Raw genomic sequence first — 21,250 nt, forward strand, 5'->3', positions numbered from 1 at the left:
TCACTTGCTGATAAAGTATCTGATAGACTGGTATCATATCGAACAGAGAGCGTTAAAAATTGTGTTTCACAATATAACAATCTGTCCGATGTGATTGGCCAGTTAGCCCTATCCAAGACGGATAGTAATAATGACATCAGGCAGATTTATCTACCAGTTAGTTTTATCTATTAGATTACGATTGAATGTTTAATCAGAAAGTGGCGAAACAGGCACTTAGGAAATATAAGTTTTTATCAGTTGTATATAAGCATATCCCTGTGCATGACCCCAAATACACGTCTGGGTTCTGTTATGTATAATGTAGAGCAGGGTTTTACGTGCGAAGGGTGAAACAATATTTTTTATGGCTTTTCATTATTTTATTTGCCATCATCTGCCTTTTCCGTGGGATTCGAAGTTTTGTTTTGGCTGGTTTTCTGTTCACTGTACTTTTAGATTCTTGCATAAAATATTCTCAACTCTATAGGATAATCTGGGTAAGTGTTATTACCTTAATAACTAGTAAGCAAACCCTGCTGGACTTGTGTGATCGAACTCGATCAGGGAACTGGTGAGGCAAGGGCCACTACATCAGGCAGGGCTCATAAATTACTAATAATTACTTGATAAGTACTTGTGCTAAGTACTTACGTACCTACCGCCGAGAAATTGACTGTTATTAACCTATTCTCACGTAACCAATTTTGTATTTTACTTTTACAGGATCTTAGAGAGGGTAGATGGGCTTCTATGTTTCTTCTTTCGTACAACGTAATTTTTGGCTAATATATTTCATATGAACTATATTACCTAGCTGAAAATCAACCAATTATCAAATATTGCGCTGACCCGTTCGTTTTCCGAAATTCGTTAATCCATATCTAAGAGCTTTAGTTCTTATCCCAAAAAATATTTTGTTACATTTTTACATCGATTTCTTTGGATTCACTGACTCAGTTTCATCATACGTGTCAGTTACAGTTATGTCACAGTAATATTTGTGCAGTGTAAAAAAATACCCTGTATATGTTGTTCATGTGATATCTATAGAGAATTTACATTGACAAAATGACTGGCTCAACAGCAACATCATGACAGACTGCATGGCAGCCGATCTCGACTACTGCGTAGAGCCTTCTTATTGCTTAGTAGATTGCCAGTTTTTGCTCAGCGCCTATTAGGGGAAAAAATTCCATAAAACTAAGCCGTTTGGTCAACCTCTCTTATTAGGTGATGGTTGTGCGTGTTTGGAATGCCTTGGTTAAATTAATGTCACAGACAATTTACGGATCTGGTAAATTCATTTATAATTAGGTATACTAGTACTTTATTGGAATGAAGATAAACCAAATAAAAAGTGTGTATGTTAAGTAAGGAATTTATTTTTTACATACTTTAAATTTACAATATTACTTACAACTCTTAAAAGTATTCATTATATGCCTTTCTATATATATATATATATATATATATATATATATATATATATATATATATATATATATATGTATATATATATATATATATATATATATAGCATTATATAAGTAATATCAATATTCTTTCCATCTAAGTAGTAATTAAAGTAGGTAGTACCAATAATTATTTAAACTTCACTGTGCTCTGTGGTGAAGCTAATCAAATCAGATAACTTGATAGTTATCAAAATTATTATTATTATTTATACCTAATATAATTATTAGGTATACATTATATAGGGAAAAACACATTTAAAAATTATATTTCTAAAAAACGTTCGTGAGATAGCTTTGTTTGCGCATGTGTTTCCGGCAGTGTATGGTCTTTAGTCCGATACTGCATCTGCCTCCGATGTACCAATATTTCCAGCAGTAGAAAAGAGATAGCGAGTGCTATGCCGTACATGAACATGAGTAGGACTGGGTAGAAGTCCACCATGTTGACTGAGGCGAAGCTTCCACCGGCGCTCGTGCAGGGCGGCTTCCGCGTGTAGATCAGATTGTTCGCTCGATCACTCAGACCATGCTCTTGGATACGAAACATCCTAAAACGCACCATACATTTTATGGTCCATATTTTCTTATTTAAATTAAGTATATACTTCTTATCGAATGTTTTAGTGTTGACACTATTTATGCAATGAGTATGCATCTAACATGACCTATCTTTTTAAAATAACTAAATTTTAATCGGGAAACAATTGGTGCCTAGAATAACATTTTCCAGATTTATAGTACCTAATTTGATTCAAATCAATAATGAATTCTGGTAGGTAGATGTTTGAGTTTTTACATATTTTGTAAATTAACAATTTAATAAAGGTGTCTTTATAACATTTAAATTCGAGCAATGATTATACTTTTGAAAATAAATTGCTAGGTATATACTTGGAAATCATACTTACCCAACTTTAAACATTTCCTTATATGGAGTATTCTTGCGACAAGTGAGGTAAGTTTTAGTGTCGTCCAAATAATTGATTTCTTGAAAGCCACATTTTTCATGTTCATGAAAATACTTCTCTACGAGCCCGTATCCTGTTCCTTTCAACATATGAAAGGCAAATGGTTCCTGTAAAAAGTGAATAAATTTAATAATTCTTCCTTTTTTTGAGATGACTGTTTTCCTTTTTATAAGACCTTACCTTCTGCAATTTCTTCACGCCTTCCTCCAAACTATAGAATTTTGGTTTTGTGCCGCGAGGAGCTATTTTCGTTTGGTATATTGCTTTTCTTACTGGCTCCGTTGCGATCTAAAACATAAGTATATTTACCGACGAAATTTTGTTTAGATTAGCTGTGACCACCCGAAAATAAACTGAGTCCTCGTAAAAATAAGCCTTTAAATTTTGAAAATTAGGCTTGGCACTATTCTAGGACAGGAACTACATACAATCTTCAGCATATTACCGAGAAAAAGTATCTATTGTAAGGCGTGTCTTCGACACCGAGGTCCAACTTGGAGTTGAGCAAATCGGCCAAGGTGCGGATCTGATTGGACCTGGACTGCAGCAGAGCGACGATGCTAGCCGAATATGCGGAGTACAGCAGTAGGAAGGCTAGGAATAGCAGAAACATCACTAGCCGCCCTAAAGTACCTGGAAGTGGTCATTGATTTATATAGAAACATTTTTGTTATAACTATATACGTATAACGTTTTTAGAAAAAAAGAATTTGTTTATTCGTCCGACACTTAAAATCCAAACATTAAAACTTATTATACTTTTGATTACTCCTTATTTTTGATGGTATTTTCTATTACAATCCAATTTTTTCCTATTTAATTCACTATTTCATCTAATGTAACTCTTTTTGGCAAATTCGAATCAAGGGAATATTAAGTGCAGGCACATGTAACATTAATCTAGTACTAGTAGTCTACATACTATGATATTTTCGTTACTTTGATATTTTTTAGAATTTGACTCCAAATTCCTCAAGGATTGAGCTCCTGGATGCACCTAGTAACTTGTAATAAATAAGATACCTTTTAATTCTATAGAGCTTCCTTGCTGAGTAATGGCGGCTGTAACTAGTAAAGAGATATCGCTAATATTCGGTTTCAGGACGGTATGATCAACAGTCTCCCCCTAAAAAGAAAAGTTTAATTAGGTAAGTATTAATAAAAAAAGAGAAATTAGTGCTCAGTAAGATTAACCACGATTTGATCGAATTCTAGTTTTTAAAAAAGTAACATAATAGACGGGCGGCTATGACTATTCGACTCGATTCGCAGTGTGAGGTTATTAGCACTCCCTTGTTGGAATTGGAACTCAATACACAGTCGACTCTCGTTAATTTGAAACTCAAGGGACTCTTAAAATAATACGAATTATCGAGTATTTGTATATCAAATGGTTTGAAATTTTTGAGAGAAAATAAATAAAACTCTTAAAAATGTCGAGTGATTGACGCCGATGAGATGGAATTAACGCGTCGTTTTATTACATATAGCAATAATTTTTCGTTTGATTTATCAAGTGCATAAAAATGTATTAGTTTATTTAGTTCGAAATATAATAAGATTTTGTAGGGAATTTGTGGTAACTTTGAATAGTAGAAAGGTTCGAAATATCGCGGGTTTGAATTAACGAGTGTCGACTGTATTATTACACGTCAGCCTCATTTCTGGCAACATATTTACGTATGTTGTGATGTAACTGCTGTATTTGTAGCTTGTGATCTTAAAGAAAGCCATCCGAAAAAACTGCTATGTGTCGGATCGGGATTTCGTGCCAAGATGCGCCTTCTGGTAGGGCTTCCCGTGGTTACAATAACAGTCACTAGCGGCCCGTCCCAGCTTCGCTCGAATAACCTTCCTCATGAATCACACTATCTATTTGTGAAAACCATACAAAAATCTTAGTATTTGAGTTTATCGCTTATAAACAGATGAACGCTACAAGGGGACTTATTTTTATAAGAATATAAAAATATGTGTGGATATAAAGATAGTGTCTTTTTAACTTTCCTTACAGGGTCTTTTTGCACCAGTTTCTTTTTCTCCCAAAAGGCGTTGACATATATGATGAATATTAGCGCCAGGACGAAGGCTCCGATGCAATACCAGACACTAGTCTTGAATGGCAGCAGAAACAAATTGTTCTGGTAGGAGAGAGGGGGCTCCTTGAACACGAACCTCAAGGATATGAGCGTCGGCGACGACACGAAGTCTAACACTTTTATGCGGTCTTGAGTTGTGAATATAACTGTAGCTGAATAAAAATTTGTGTTGGGTATATTATTGTTTCATTATAGGTTATTATCGATAGTATTAATACAGCCACAGATTAGGTACCTATATCATACTTAGTAGTAGCACAGCCTTCAGATCTATTTGGTTCATAATGTCGTTTATCGCACAACTAAGTTTCTCTCATCTCTGTATGTTCCTATGACTGCATTCGGGGTTGTGAAGCCGCGAAGCCCGTGGTCAGCGTAAAAAAAACCCCTATAAATTTCGAAGATGCGGCTGTTTTTTAACAACCGACCGCCTGCCTGTCGTCAACCGTCCTTATGAATGCTATTGTTCCCTATCAGCTGCCTAGGCTGTCCCTTAGCAGCCTTGTAAGACATCCACGAGAGGTATGGAGTGGTAGTTTTCTAGGGCACATATAATTAAAATTACACAACTACTTAAGTATTTCTAATATATTTACTTCCTATGTCCGCCTTTCCTTGAATCATCTCTCCAACCATGCCATTATAGCTTCCATTCTTGTAATAGCCCCAGGTCTCAGTGAACACAAGCTGCCGTGTAGCATTCAGAAAAAAGAAAATGTTATCGGTTTGGCGAAAACCACTCTTTGAGACAGTGTCCGCCATGACATCGCTGAAGAAAAAGTAATTATGTACTTTCTAGGTAGAAAGAATAAAAAAAATTGTTACTTTTGATTTAAGTATAGTCAACATTTTACACTGCTTTTTTCGTAGCGCAGGCACCTGGCATAACTTTATAACCCAAAATTTCTAAAAAGACTGCTAAAAAGATCTTGGCCACTGGAACTAGCAATAGTTAAAAATACATGATGCACGCACCCTTTCTAAATATATCTATCTATATACATAAAAATTACACTTACCTAAGATCGTAAGGGTCATATTTTGTTTTATTTTCTAGTATTACCATAACAGTGACAATAGGTTTTCCTTCGAAATTTTTTCTTCTCATAGTACCCGAATATTTCATTAATTTTGATTTTTTGAGACCGTAATCACTTGTCCAAACTCCATAATTTTCATATACCCATTGACTATTTGGGTTCCTCCTGTAAACTATAAATATCTTAAATTGTTCAGTGCAATTTACAAATAATAAAAAATTTGAAACAATGAATTAACTATACTGAAATTAAATCAATTAACTGGCGTGCGTTAGCTATGTATTCTTTTGTGTATTTTGGGGAATTACACTATTATTAGTATGTATTTATAATTACTTTCTTATTCACCGGAACTGTGTAATTAGCTATTTTAAAAATAAAGATAACCCATAAGAATATTGTCTGTGTGGCATAGATTAAGTAAAGAAAAGTCGAATATATTACTTACATTCGAAAAGAATAACTTACCCATAAATAATGTAAAGTAATTGGAAAATATTTTTTGTGATATAATAACTTGGGAATCAACCAGCAGGTTTAAATTGTAGAGAGAAGACGGTACTATACTTTCATTTGTAGATCCTCCAACCATTAACCAACGATATGGAAAAGCAAATTTTTTTGTAGCATTAGCCTGTTAAAAAAGAGACGACAATACATATAATGTTAAAATCTAAATTCAAATAAACCAAGGTGTCCTGTTTGAAAAACAAGGCACTAAAAATAATAACGAATCTCGATTGTCATCTGATACTTCCCATAATTAACAGCCTTTAATAAATGAGATACTAACCCATAATTATACCTAAATTTTATGCAAGAGTAGGTACTTATAATAAGAAATATACAGTGTCCTATAAATGTACCTGGTTGAAAAAGCTTTCTATATCTGGACAATTAATATCAGCGACAAGTAACAGATGCTCGCGACGCATGAAGTCATCTGAAGGGAGCACAGTCTTCATGAAACGAATCGCTCTTGGTTGATCTAAGGTATATAGCTCTGACATAAGCTGGACTTTTTTACCTGCAATATGAACTGATTGCAAATTTTCAATGGAAGGAGACGAGTTGAAGAAAAAAGGGAGGCCTTGTCCCAGCAGTGAGACACAAAATCCACAGACAGGATAAAAAGGAAGTTTAAATACTAGAAAAACTTTATTGAATTGTTCGTAAAATAATATAGAAATAGTTTCTTACGTGGTTCCCAACAGACATTTGCTAGAACGGACGTTGATATTTCCAATGACTTGACTAAATCAGTTATCATTTTTATCTCATTTGCTTTAACGAAATATTCGAAACTTAAGACAATTACTATCTTCAATATCCTAAACACCTTCATGTCTAAAGATGGTGTCAAGCGTGTATCTGTTTCATTCCAGATACGGCTTTTATAACTCTCGTTCTTATTTATATTGCTACTTTTTAATTATTCCTTACCTGGGAATTCAAAATGGTTGTTCAAGCTTTCTGATTGCATGTTAGGGTGTAATTGCATGTCTCTTCTTTAATTATAGCTTGTCGAATGTATTGACGCAACGGACGTGCATACATAACATCATAGTGGGAAAGGTTTTGTTAAATATTATATATTTTATAGTATTGATAAATAGGTTTTCTGAATTTTATTTTAAACCTATACTATGGTGGATAAGGAATATCATTGTATGTAATACTAATACATTTTGCATGTGCATTAGTTAATTATACCTATCAGATAACTGACATCTTATTAACCTACTGGTTGGAACGATCGAATTCATTGAACTAATTATCTAATGAGTTGTCAAAGCGACTACAAATTTGCGTATATTTGCGATGGACGATCACTTCAATGATTAAAATAACTACAGAGAGGATCATTCCGTAAAGTAGCATGAGGAGAACAGGGTAGAAGTCCCTAATTGTGACAGATATGAAACTACCCCCCCGGACGATACACAACGGCTTCTTCATGTAGACGATCTGATTGACTCGGTCGAACAAACCGTGTTCCATCCCTCTTTGTAACCTGGAAAAGTAATATCTATATCATCAATACATATAATAAAATTGAAGAAAGGCCATATTTGGATATTTTTTTAAAATTCTTCATGGAATATACTTAGTTATTGATATAGATGACGAAAATATAGTTTTGGAAATTTTTGTCTGTCTGTCTGTCTGCCTGTCTGAACGCGCATCACTCGAAATCTACTGGACCGATTTGCTTGAAATTTGGTATGTAGGTACCTTATATACCGGGTTAATATCTTAGATACATTTCATCCCGATAAATGGTCAGGTTATCGTAGGATAATTGAAAAACTAATTATGAATCAAAAATTCCTCGAAATCCCGGGTTACTTATAGACATTTCATCCCAGAAAATGAGGGGGATGTAGGAAAATTAAAATAACAATCCACGGAGCCGATTTACTTTAAATTTTTGTTTACACCTTGTAAACAGAATATAAACAAATTGTTATATGTTATATATTATTACAAATTGTATATATAGTAAATATATATAGTAAATTTAAAAATTCATTATTTTTTTTTTTGCTTCACGAAATCATAAAAATGTATTATGGAAATCAGTGGTAGAAATAATTCCATGATTTTTTTATTATGAATAAGAGTGTACCTATGTAGATATTTTATTTGCTTTACCATTTTTCACTTACCCGATCTTGAAAATTTCCACGTATGGAGAATGTTTAGCACAAGTTATCAACGGTTTGTTATCCTCGATGTATTTCATTTGTTGAAGCCCACATTTTTCGTGTTCATGAAAATATTTGTTCACCAATCTGTATCCGGCTAGGAGGTTCATATTGAAGGCAAAATGTGACTAAAATATTATGAAATCATTTAAGTTGTACCTAAGTACTTATTTTAAATATACTTACTTAAATAATGTGGATTACACTTCAAGGGATTTTTTATCCCTGACTAGTGATGTGATGTACGGTTCCCGGGAAAATACCCACTATCGCAAAAGCATTCAGTTTTGTTCCCACCTTCCGGCATGGGAACGGGAATAGGGAACGTTGTCCGGTAATGGGAATTTGGGAACGTCACATCAATATCCCTGACAAATAGGTACTTACAGTTTGTACTCTTTTTACACCCTCTTCTATAGATAGGATATTTGGTTTGCGTCCCTTTGCCGCTACTCTATTTTGGTAAATTGCTTTCCTCAGTGGATCTTTTGCTGACTATGAAAAAAAAAATTTTGAATAAATATTACTTAACAACTTATGTTACTTAGCTATGTTTTTTTACTTATCCCTATCTTGTTATTTCAAAGTTGTACTCTTGTAGAGTATTCACCGTGACTCTTATTTTATAAAGTGTAAGAAGTCGCTGTCGAATAAATTTGACAAGAAAAATATATTTTAAGATGACGTTTGTAAGGATGGGTAGCACCGTCAACTTTGAGGCTAACTTTATCGTGCGCCTTTTTGTCTAAACGTCAACGGCGCGCCGGTTAAAGTCAAAGTCAAATTTAACGGTGCAACTAGCCCTGTTAATAATCGTATCGGTCATATATTTGTAAGCAGCGGTAGCTCGCGATTGCACTAATCAATGAGTGAAAATGCAAAATGAACTATGAATTAAGGACCAATTAAGGCACAGATGGTTAATAAATAAACGAATAATTTCTAAAACTACCGTGAAGTAATATATGTTGTAGGGTAAGTTTTCGATTCCGAGTTCCATCCCGGAGTTGTACAGGTCGGCCAGCGTGCGGATGTGGCTGGAGCTGGACTGCAGCAGAGCTACGATGCTGGCCGAGTATGACGTGTACAGGAACAGGAACGACAGGAATATCAAAAACATGATCAGGCGACCGACCCCTCCTGCAATTATACTAGACTTATTGTAGTCCGAGGTAAAGATAAAATTATTTATTTGATCACCAAATAATTCCAGCCGTTTATGGTAGCTTAAGTTTGACCTTGGATCTTTCAGTCTGTTCCAAATTTCATCAAAATTGGCTTAGCGGTTGTAAAAGCGCAAGATGCAAATGGGCAGACTTACACTCACACACAGACCCACATGATCGGAGATATAACAGAACACGTAATACATGAAAGAGAGAGAACATGTACGAGAGAGAACGAACTGCAGAGACTGGCATTTTTTGTAAATATAATGTTCTTACCTTTTAAAATGAATTTGTTATTTTTAATTAGTTTAATTTTTTAAGTAGTTGTAGTTGAATGTATAGTAATTAAAAATTTGGTTTAAAAAATGAGAGAGAACAAGAAATAAAATAGGAGCGGGTACTTAAGTGAAAAGCTAACTACTGCTGACCTTTAAGTTCTATAGAACTTCCCTGCTGGCACATAGCACTTATCAGGAGCACCACGATATCGCTCACATTAGCTCGTAATGCAGGATGATTTGGTGCTTCCTAAAACCGATATATTTTTGAGACAACACATTGAATAGATTACCAATTTCATCAAAATACACTGAAAAAAATCATGATCTCCAGATCAAACAACAAAAACCTACTTACTTTGTAAAAATTGAGCGGATACATATGATTACTCAGCATGTATCGTGGTTGTAATGGACACACACGAGCACAAAATACCCAGAACCGCAGATAAATATCTGTGGTTTACAGTCGCTATCCATTCATAAAAACATGTTTCCAAAACATCTTGATCCAAAAAACTAAATTATTTATCCGCACTGGGCATAGAACCCCGAAAAACCTCCAGACGAGGCGGGCAGGCGTAGTGACCACTGCGGCATTGAGATTGTCCGCTATTTAAGTAGGATCAGATAATTTATAATAGGTAGTTATTTATTATTTTTTCAAAGACTCAAATCCTATATATCAATTCCTATTTATTAAACAAACTAGCTTTTGCTTCGCGCTTTTTACGTGCGTTCGCTTACCAGATTTAAAGTTAGATCATATATCTTTTTCGTGATGCGCGAACAAATATACAGACAGATATAGGTAAATATAATTCGAAATAAAATTCTTTTGGCTTCTATTAATCTCATAAAGACCGAAGAGAGATAATTATTTTCCTGTAATATGTCCTACGTACAGATCTAGCCCACTTACAGTTGTATTCTATAGGTAACTATAATAGGTGCGAGTTCTATCCTAACTAATATCACAAATGCGAAAGTATGTTTGATTGTTTATTTGTTACCTCTTCACGCTCTATCTACTCAAGCAATCTTCTTTACATAGGCTACATTTCATCTAGGAAAAAATATTGTTCCCTTGGGAAGTTCGCGCGTGCGAAGCCTCAAACGCTAGTAAAAAATAGTTAAGAAACAAGAACAAAAGAGGTATAGGATCCTAACCTTCATAATTTCCTTATCAATTTTGATAGACTCCCAGTAAACATTAAGATAGGTGATGAACAAAAATATAAGCACGAAAGCAGCTATGCACATCCAAACGGTCCTTGTAAAGGGTAGCAAGAAGAGGTTGCTGTGGTAGGAGAGGGGGGGCTCCCGGAACACGAACTCCACCACAATGTTGGTCGGGTGGCAGATGAACTTAAGCAACCTTATCCTCTCTAAGTTTATAAACATCACCGTCCCTGAAAATATAATATTGTGCACATGTTTAAATTTTGTAAAGAATGACTGTAAAATTAACATTATATTTTCCAGAGTTGTTTTCTTTTAGACGAGTCTTTAGGTAGAAATGTAAATTAAAAAGATTTCTGAAGATTTGCGCTTCAAATGGAAAATAAAATGTTTAGATTTTACAGTCAGTCTCGTTTCGTTTTTGAGTGGATAAATCTAGTATAAAATATAAATTATTTAAAAAGATAAAATTTGATTTTATATTTTTAATTTTATCAGATATAATTCATTATGACTATAAGTTACGATGTTTTTTATACTTTACCTCCAATATCCGTCTCTCCTCGAACAAAATGTCCAACAATGCCATTCCAAGAGCCATTTATAAAATAACCCCAAGTATTTGTAAATTTGATGGCTTTAGTGGCGTTTATGAAGTCATAGAGGACGTCTATGTGTCGGATATTAGCTTTGGTGGTCACGTCTATCTCGACGTTGCTAAAATATATGGAGGCAATAGTATATTATGATACAAGCCTGCAAATGTTGGCTGTAGCAAAGTATAGATTAAATTAAAGTATATTTTGTCACTATCGCACTTCAAATTTTGGCTTTGACAGAACAAGACAAAACAAACTTAAGTTTAAAGTATGTTTTATCATTTTTACGTAAATCAGAGGTAGGTAGGTAATATTGGTTTTATGACGCGTTGATGTCTTTTATAAACTTTTTATTTATTTTTTATTTTTAACTTTTTTTTATTTTGGTCAATTGTTACCGTAAAGTCCGTACCGTAAGTCATATAAGTTCTCCTTAGTTCTATTATCTACAGCGATCAGCGACGTCGTAATAACATTTCTCTCCAAATTCCTTCGCCTCATGGCAGTCGTGACTTCCATCTGCATAGATTTTATGAGTCCACCACTCGCTTCCCAATTTCCATAGTATTCCACGTGCCAATCTTCATTAGCCATTTTAATTTTGTAGACTAATTAACAAATAAATAAATAAAAGAAACAACTTAAATAACCATTAATATTACTACCTATGTTTTCTTTTTGTAAATGCATGTTTTATGGATTAAAATAATATGAAATATTTTTCTGACTGTACGTACTTAGAACCTCAATCTATTAATGCCAGCTAAGCTAAAGTGTAGTTGGGCAAATGTTATAGGTTCTTACTTAGATTTAACATGTAAACTTCATCTTGAAAGTGACATATAATAACTTCTGCATCAGGTAAAATCTTTAGATTTGCTGCAACCTTCGGGATGACAACGCTGCTGTTGCTCGGAGGACTGAGAAACAACCATCGATTGGGACCCACAAAGAGATTAGCTTCATTAGCCTGTTGTGAAAGGAAATTACCTTTACAGATTTTTAAGTATATAAACTAGCGACCCGCTCCGACTTCGCACGGGTGTATATAATACATGTTATATACATATAAATGTTCGTTATGAATAAATCTATCTCTTAAAAAAACCCGCATCAAAATGAATGTAGTTTGCGGGAAGCGACGTCGTTTTATACTATGTAATAATAAATCTGACGGTACCTACGAATCATTAATTTGGAATGCTAAATAACAATAGAATCAAAAAAGATTTCAATTTAAATATATATTACCGTTTTCAGAAATTCTTCACCTGTAGAACATTCGATGTCAACAATGAAAAATAAATTAGCATTGATATTAAGGCGTTCTATATCAATATTATCATCAATATATTGTATTGATTTTGCTGCTTCGTTTTTTCCCAACTCAGCAGCAAGTTTAAGTTTTGAATCTGAAAAAATATTTTTAAGTAAGTATTTTTGAACTTGGCCACCTAATTAATAGATTTAAACTTCTACTATGGAAACGATTTTATGATGGCTCCTAAAGGTGGCCAACAAAACGAAACTAAAAAATATTCACAAAGTTAATAATATTTAGAAGCTTACGTGAGCTCCAACAAACATTTGCGATGACACTTGCTGGTTTATTATACGAGTTTATTACGTCTCCAACCATTTTGACAACTCCAGAATCGAAACTCGTAACCAAAAACGATTTTGAAGCCAAAACAAGTAATAAAATTATTTTCATCTCCATTGTCGATCGGTAGAAGTTAACTTACGACTTTTGAATTTAATAGAGAACTATTTCCTTTGAGACCTAAATCAAAACTAAAAACTTAAAATGACCTACATCTTGACTCATTACCTAGCATACGAGTATGTGTGTGTTATCATCATAAATATAATTAAAAACCTACTATTGAAAACTGGGTAAGTAAATGGTGAAGTATTTACCATTCAGGTCTTTCATTATTATAGCTGTTTATTCTGTAGGGCAGTGTTCGGTAAAACGTGTGCTAGTTTATTTACTGTATTAGTTCAAAAATGTACTCTCTTTTTTATTTAGTTTTTGTTTAATCTATATCTATCCTACTAATATTATAAATGCGTTTGCGAGGATGTATGTATTACTCTCTGTTTTTTACTCTTTCACGCAAAATCTACTGGACCGATTGTTATGAAATTTGGTACACGGGTAGAATATAATCTGGAATAACATATAGGGTACATTTTATCCCGAAATTCCCACGGGACGAAGCTAGTCTTTTATAAAATGGACAACACTCATCGGCCGTAGGCGTAAAGGTAAGTGTTTAATGAACCTCTAAATTTTTCACTTTTAACAAATTCAGTTTGTTATAGGAAATTTTCGGTTTCTGTGAAAATACATTATTATTTAAATTATTAATTAAAATGAAATACAATAATTTACAATGCAAATTATAATTATATAATTACAATGCGATTCATTTAAAATGTAAGTGAAAATGTTATTATAATAATTAAATCGAAACGATTCGAAAGTGAAGCTTTTTGCTACCAAAATTATAAATGCGAAAAATTGGTTTTGCTTATAAAGTATTAGCAAAAGTTTACACAACAGGTTGAGGATAAGTTTTTAAAATTAGTTTTTATCTATACAAGTCGCTACTATGTGGGTCAGCTCATCTGGAACAACCCACCCTCAATCTTAATTTTGTTACAAAACTTTTATCAACCCTTAAAAGCAGTATTCCTATTAGGCGGCCACAGTGCAAACATTGTCTGTATTTTATCCGTAATTGCGTGCTAATAACGAATAACTAGTGTCCGTGACTGCCGTCCTCTATAATAGACATTTATTACATTACTGAAATAAAACGCACAATAGGTGATCATCTAAAATTGTATTGTTTAGGATTATATTTTTTCAAATATTTATAGTAAATTATTTTTCAACTACAGATATTTACGACCTACTAATAAAGGGTATTAAATAAAAAATCTAACAAATAAATACCTACGACAGCTTGCATATACACATATCTATTTTAAACACTCTATTGTAGTTCTGTCTATAATATATCAATCATATTTCTTTTATCTATGATATCAACTAAGTACTTACCCAATATGTACCTAACTAATCGTTTAACTAACTTTGCGCAATTTTGATTTAAAAACTAAATATGTTGGGCAGGTTTGGTTTGATGAGTTCTATATGTATTGCATTTTAACAGGTAAACTATAAAAATAAATACTTGAATGCAAAAACGGGATAACCAAAAAATAATTTTGATAGATTTTAGGCTTTGCGCCTACGTAAATTTCAACAGAATGTCAAGTTAGTATGCATGCAAATGATCACAATTCTAAAGAGCTGTTTCGTTTTAGACGCTTTAGACGCAGGTTTTTTGTGATCTTAATTCGTTTATAAAGAATTTCCAAGAAGAGAAGGACTAGCGAGATGGCCATGCCGTAGGAGAGTATCAGCAGAGCAGGGTAGCAATCAACCATGCTCACTGATATGAAGCTGGACCCTCGACCTGAACATTTTGGCCGTTTCTCGTAAAGCAGGTGGTTCTCCCGGTACTGCAGACCATGCTCTTGTATGCGCTTTAGTCTGAAATTAAAAATGATAAAAATCCTCCTGACCCTCCCTATTTATTTGTTAATATCTCTCTGTTGATTCTTCAGCAATAGAAATTCGGAGCCCAAGGTTCGCTTTTTGTTTTTTCTATATACACTTAGCACTGTCTTCGGCATTTACATATCATTTATTATTTTCAATTTTAAGGCATAAGAAATGAGATTATTTTATGTACTTGTAAATACAGGTTGCTTTATAGGTCTTGGTGGACAGCTTTCGCGGCAGAACTGTCTGTATATACGTGACACGTAATGAATTAAACTTCTTTTGTTTATATCGTATCCGCCAAAGGCTTGATAAAAAATAAAAACAAATAATCATATATTTTACTTCCATCACTGTACATTGTTAAATTTGTATTCATTAAGAAATAAGTACGTAGTTATTATGTACCTCGTTCCAGTCTTAACTACGGTACGGATACCTATTAGTTACCGAATTGATCAGCATGGACCTCTATGCACAGGCGGTAATAGCTACGGATTGCAATCAAATTGAACAGCCTAATGTGACGTCGACTGTACTAAAAGAATTATGTTTAATAAAGTTGGTATGAATTCTCAAAACTTATGTCGTTAATAGTGAATACCTACCCAATTTTAAATATCTCTTTGTATGGAGTATCCCTTCTCACGGCTAACCAGGGGTCAATTACTTGCAAATATTGAATTTCCTTCAAGCCGCACTTCTCACTTTCCTTGAAATATTTCCCTACGAACTTGTAACCAACGCCTGTTTCCATGTGGAATGCGAATAACCCCTAAAAATATAATAAATTAACTTGCAGCATAAATTAACCCTGGGACAGACCTATTAATCCAATTTGATTGGTATAACGAACCATCAATAAGTAATCTGTTCATTTAGCTCAATCACGTATTTATTTCATTGATGATTTGAAATTTAACGGCAGGGGGCAATAAACGTCTAAAACGTTTCAACTTATATACTCTTGTTTATATCTTATGTATATTAATAGGGCTGTTCCATAAGAGTTGCTACATAAATTTATGTACTTAGAAACCTAAGTATATGTACTTAGAAACAGTAATTGTTGGCGTACCTTCCTATGTTGATTACGCCAGCATAAAAATTGTAATCATGTATTTTTCTATATTATTCAATTTCCTACCTTTTGCATTAGTTTTACTCCTTCTTCCATCGACATAAATCTTGGTTTACTTCCAGGGGGAGCCACTTTCTTTTCATAAATCGCCTTCCTTATGGGTTCAGTAGCGGTCTGAAAATATAATATCGATTAGATTTATTGAGTAGTACGAGTAGAACTGGCACATAAGAAAAAAGTTTACACCTAGAACGTTATAATGCACTCGATATGGATTTAAAAATAAAAACAACCAATTCATACAACACTAAATAACCAATTTATTTTACAAAATAAATTAGGAATAATAAATGGAGCTGTATTTACCGCAAAATAATATCTGTTGAAAACTGTATCGTGAACTCCAAATTTGATTCTGGAGTTGAGTAGGTCTTCCAAACTCTTGATTTTCGAAGAACTAGATTGCAGAAGAGCCACGATATTGGCAGAATACGACGTGTAGAGGAACATTAGAGCCAGGAACAGGATCAACATGACTATACGACCCAACAGTCCTAGAATTATTACAGAAAGTGTACTTTACTTATAAAAGTCTCAAATATATTAACTATTCTTTTCTAACAAGAGATATAATAAGTGTAAATGAAGAGAATTAGCATATTAAAAAAAACAAGTACACCGTTTGATAATAAATAGATTACACATTAACCTTTCAATTCAACAGGGCTTCCTTGCTGGCAAGTGGCGCCAAATATTAGAATAACAATATCTGCGATGCTCGGCCGCAGCACGCCAGCGTCTTTATTTCTCTGAAAATTTACAATTAACCTTAAATTAGTATGGCAGGTAAATAAAATATTTTGTATAGTTGTGAGAATTTTATTTATTATCATAGATTTCGTTTGGAAAATAAGGCTCTTGTTGGTGGATCTCTGCCATTTATTCCTTACTATTGACAGTTTTTTCATTACTTGTTACGACACGAAGGATGTTCACTTTTTATCTGCCTCATATAACTAAAGGAAGAATGTCAGGAAAAGCTTTGCATTTTTATAACTAAATTCTTAAATAAACTAACTAAATTCTAAATTCTGTAATAGGATACATATTTGCGTCTTTATTTTTTTTAGATCTCCCCCAACTTTCTATCCGATGCCATATTCAACCATTTCTTCCTCTGTTGTTTTTAGTTTTAGATAAACAATAAATAAATAAAATACCGAATCAAAAGTATCTGCATGTTTCTTCCACTCCCACACAGCAACGACGAAGATAGCTAGGAGCATGATGAAGACCAGCGCAATGCAGCTGTACCACACGGCAGATTTGAACGATAGCAAAAACAAATTGTTCTCGTAAGAGAGCTTCGGCTGTTGGAAAACGAATTTAGACCGGGTTGGAGTCGGGCTGGCTATGTACTCCACTACTGACATGCGTTCTGACGTGAAGAACATTGGAGACCCTGAAATACGGAATTATTCTAATTCCGACCGAGACACACTAGTATGACAATTTTTTTTTCTCGACAATCATACTAGTACACAGTCTTTTTTCTTCACAGATATACCTACCTACAGTGTTTAACTTGTTTTATGTATTTATGGCCAGATAATTAAAAAAAAAAAACAAATATTAATTTTGGAATACCTTGGTTGAAATTAAGTTTGGAATTCAAACAACGATAAGATAATACTGATTTATCAATTTAAAAAATTCTACGAAAATGTATAAGAGCTGAAATTTATATTTGGGTTGCACTTAAGCCAATCTATATAGTACAAAATCCTGCTTCGATTTTTAATTTCTTTTGCTACAGTTATTTTTTCTCATTTAGAGGATTGTTTAATTTATATGTAATCAATTATTTATGTAATTGCAGATCACAAGTTGATAAAATATGTTAAAAGTATTTTATTAATTATAAGTAATTGTAATAATGGTCAAATAAAATATAGCTCTTAATAAAATTAAATTTTAGTGTAGGTAATACATTATTAGCAAACAGTTTGCTGAACTTTGACGGGTTTGACATACATTTCTGGTTTTCCCATGCGGTAAAAAAGCTCACAAATCGCGTCCCAGTTTACTGATAATGTACAAGTATAACTATTATATACTTAATTTAAATAAATAAATACCTCCTATCTCAACCTCTTCTCTTACCAGGTACCCAGTCATGCCGTCCCAGGTACCGTTCACGTGGTACCCCCAGGTGTTCGCAAATAAATACTTCCTGTTCGCGTTGAGGAAGTCTAGCAGATGATTTGTCGTTGGGAAATTCACCTTTGTGATAGTGTCGATATAATCATTACTGTAAATAAAAAATATGGAAGCATCTCTTTGACTGATGTCGTTCTGGTCTAGGTTTTTACGTAAAACTATACTTTAGCCGCAGACATGGGTAGAATATATCCTGGAAGCGGAGCCCCAGGTGCAGCTAGTAAAGAATAGTTGTGACAACTTACACTTCATCAGTCAAATGGTTAATACTGTCACTGTCGGTGAGAACATAACAGATACTGATCTCGTGTCCACTGAGATCCTGTCTTCGTAAAGCTGTAGACAGGAACATGGCACTGCTTTTACGAACTTTATTCTGGACATCCCACGTTCCATAAAACTCTGTCTTCCAAGCTTCACCTGCACCCACTCGATAAACTGCCAAACATCTCCACATTAATATAAGGATTGTCAAAAGTTATAAATAACATAAAAGTAATTTTTAGGATACGTTTTAGATAAAATTATGATGAAACGATCATGGATGAGAGAGGCACAGGACAGAGGAGGATGGCGTACGCGAAGAGAGGCCTATGCCCAGCAGTGGGCACAAAGAGGCTGAAATGATGATGATGATGTTTTAGATAAGCTAATTGTTAGGATAACTTAAAACGAGTGAGGTCGTGGATTGCTGTTGTACGTCGTGCTTTTTAAGAATATAAAATACTAAAGTAAATCTATCCATCTGTTAGTCATCTTACATTTAAAGTACCACGGTAACCGGGCTCCACTATATTTGTTAAATGTTGTCACGAAAAAAATATGTAAAATTTGAATTAAGTAATTTTCAAGCTAAAAATTAACAAAAAAAGTTTTAATACTAACTGAAATAAATATCGGATGTATCTCCCACGGGAAAAATGACCATCACTTCACTGTCAGGAAAAATATCAAAATCATAAATGGCTTCAGGAACTATTTTGTTTTCTTTATTACTTTCTGTTGTTTTTAGAATTAACCACCGATACGGTGAACGAAAATATTTTTTTTCTAAACTCTGAAAAATATAAATATAATATATTTTTTTATAATACATTCTCTATTATAGGTAGAAAATTGTTCAGAAAAAAAATCCCAATAGAAATGCAAGCGATGTCGCGTACAATATAAAATTGTTTTATACTAAGTAAGGTAAAAGTAAGTAATAAAAAAAATACGCAAATGTATTTAAGCACTTAAGTAACCTTTTGAAGATGGTTTGAAACATTCGGACAGTTCAGGTCAGCCAAAAACACAATACTTTGCATTTGTGCATATTTTTCTAAATGAAGATCAAATGACTCCCATTCCTGATACCAGCCATCCAGCATTGAATATAATTTTAGTTTTTTATCTGCAAAAAAAAAACTATTGTTACTGGCCAGAATTATTGAAATCAAAGTGTTCTAATTTTAAACATTTCCTTACAGGCTGGCCAGCAAAGCGTGGCGATAACTAATGATGGCCTCTCCATGGAGCGCACTAGATCGGCAATCATTGTTGCTTGAAAATCCATATCCGCATTGGAACTAGTTAAAAATATGAGAAACAGAAATGTCGGAACCATCTTCATCATGATTTCTATATGAAGCCCCTTATTCGTCTTCCTTTGCCTTTTAAACCAAACGGAAATAGTGAAAATGTTGCTCTATCTAGCGTGTTATTTTATAAATAACGAATGGATAAGTACCACTATTATTTACCGTTTCCTTTATTTGCTAAGGCCGGTCAGTTTATTTACTGAACTATTTGACCAAATTACTACCAAAATGCCTTTTCAACGTTTAACCTGAATATAACTTACTCAAATCCATGTTACACTCATTCTTTTCGCGTTTTACATATATTTTTTATTTCTGTCTGTAATTAACTTTATGGATTAAAATAAAATTATTTCTGTGATGGTATGGAGTACCTATTAATAAGTAGATTTTTCTTTCGATCGATCTTTTATAAATCTCATTAAGTAGGTGTATGTATACATAGATGATATTTGTTGAATGTCTGCGAATAATTAAATCTATCATGTAGAGACTAGCGATTACCCATTCAAATGAATTAAACAAAAATATTATATAATCATAATTGTACACCTATTTTAAATGTATATATATATATATATATATATATATATATATATATATATATATATATATATATATATATATACATATATTCTAAATTTATATAAAGTATATACTTAGATATAGAACATCAACGGCTACAGGGTATAGATCAATTAGTTATATCTTATTATATTACACGGAGGCGTGTCTTCTATTAGTCATTAACCTAAAGAAATGTATTTAGTACTCAAACATTTTTTTATCTTGTTGACAAACATTGTCGATAAGTAGGTATTTTTCCGCAGCTATCTGTGGAAATGTACTTTCGACATGGTTTATTCACATTTGTTTGTTGTAATAACTTTATTGCACGAAAATAAGTACATTGATCAAATTAAAAACATAATTTTATTTTAATTTTTTAAAGAAAACTGAACATCTTAATTTTTTGGAAAATGAAAATCTAAGTATTAATAGCTCGACATATTATAATTATAGTTTATTTTTGCAAATATATGTAAGTATGTCAGATTAGCAGACGAAATTATCAAACACCATACTTAAAGGTTGAGTGTACACCTTCAATGAATTTTATTATTTCTGGTTCTTTATATAGAACAATCTTAAAGTACTTATTAATTAAATTATATTTTATAAATAAAATTTTATAATTGTGTATCTTAATCTTAATTTTATAATTGTCTTTATTTTTATTTTCTTCTAATTGTTGTATGTATTGTTATAGTTGGTGTTCTTCAACTGTT

General features: G+C 33.1%; 2 protein-coding genes across 2 annotated transcripts; both read right to left on the reverse strand.

The window, feature by feature from the left end:
• Positions 1-1,519: 1,519 nt before the first annotated feature.
• Positions 1,520-7,047, reverse strand: LOC128673397 (ionotropic receptor 75a-like). Its single transcript, XM_064436243.1, has 8 exons — positions 7,008-7,047; positions 6,431-6,591; positions 4,438-4,710; positions 3,449-3,551; positions 2,871-3,058; positions 2,606-2,713; positions 2,366-2,532; positions 1,520-2,005 (listed from the first exon to the last, which is right to left on the reverse strand). The coding sequence occupies exons 1-8, from the start codon at positions 7,045-7,047 to the stop codon at positions 1,720-1,722; spliced, it is 1,326 nt and encodes a 441-aa protein (XP_064292313.1). The 3' UTR covers positions 1,520-1,719.
• Positions 6,455-19,993, reverse strand: LOC128673874 (uncharacterized). The gene is made up of 20 exons (XM_064436221.1): positions 19,849-19,993; positions 19,626-19,774; positions 19,267-19,438; positions 18,627-18,819; positions 18,300-18,472; positions 17,382-17,623; positions 16,871-16,970; positions 16,528-16,715; positions 16,228-16,335; positions 15,689-15,855; positions 12,752-12,765; positions 11,913-12,081; positions 11,446-11,618; positions 10,890-11,131; positions 9,870-9,969; positions 9,225-9,412; positions 8,660-8,767; positions 8,234-8,400; positions 7,008-7,578; positions 6,455-6,591 (listed from the first exon to the last, which is right to left on the reverse strand). The coding sequence occupies exons 1-19, from the start codon at positions 19,991-19,993 to the stop codon at positions 7,335-7,337; spliced, it is 3,042 nt and encodes a 1,013-aa protein (XP_064292291.1). The 3' UTR covers positions 6,455-6,591; positions 7,008-7,334.
• Between the last annotated feature and the right edge of the window lie 1,257 nt (positions 19,994-21,250).

This window comes from Plodia interpunctella, chromosome 11 (assembly GCF_027563975.2).
Source record: "Plodia interpunctella isolate USDA-ARS_2022_Savannah chromosome 11, ilPloInte3.2, whole genome shotgun sequence".
NCBI lineage: Eukaryota > Metazoa > Arthropoda > Insecta > Lepidoptera > Pyralidae > Plodia > Plodia interpunctella.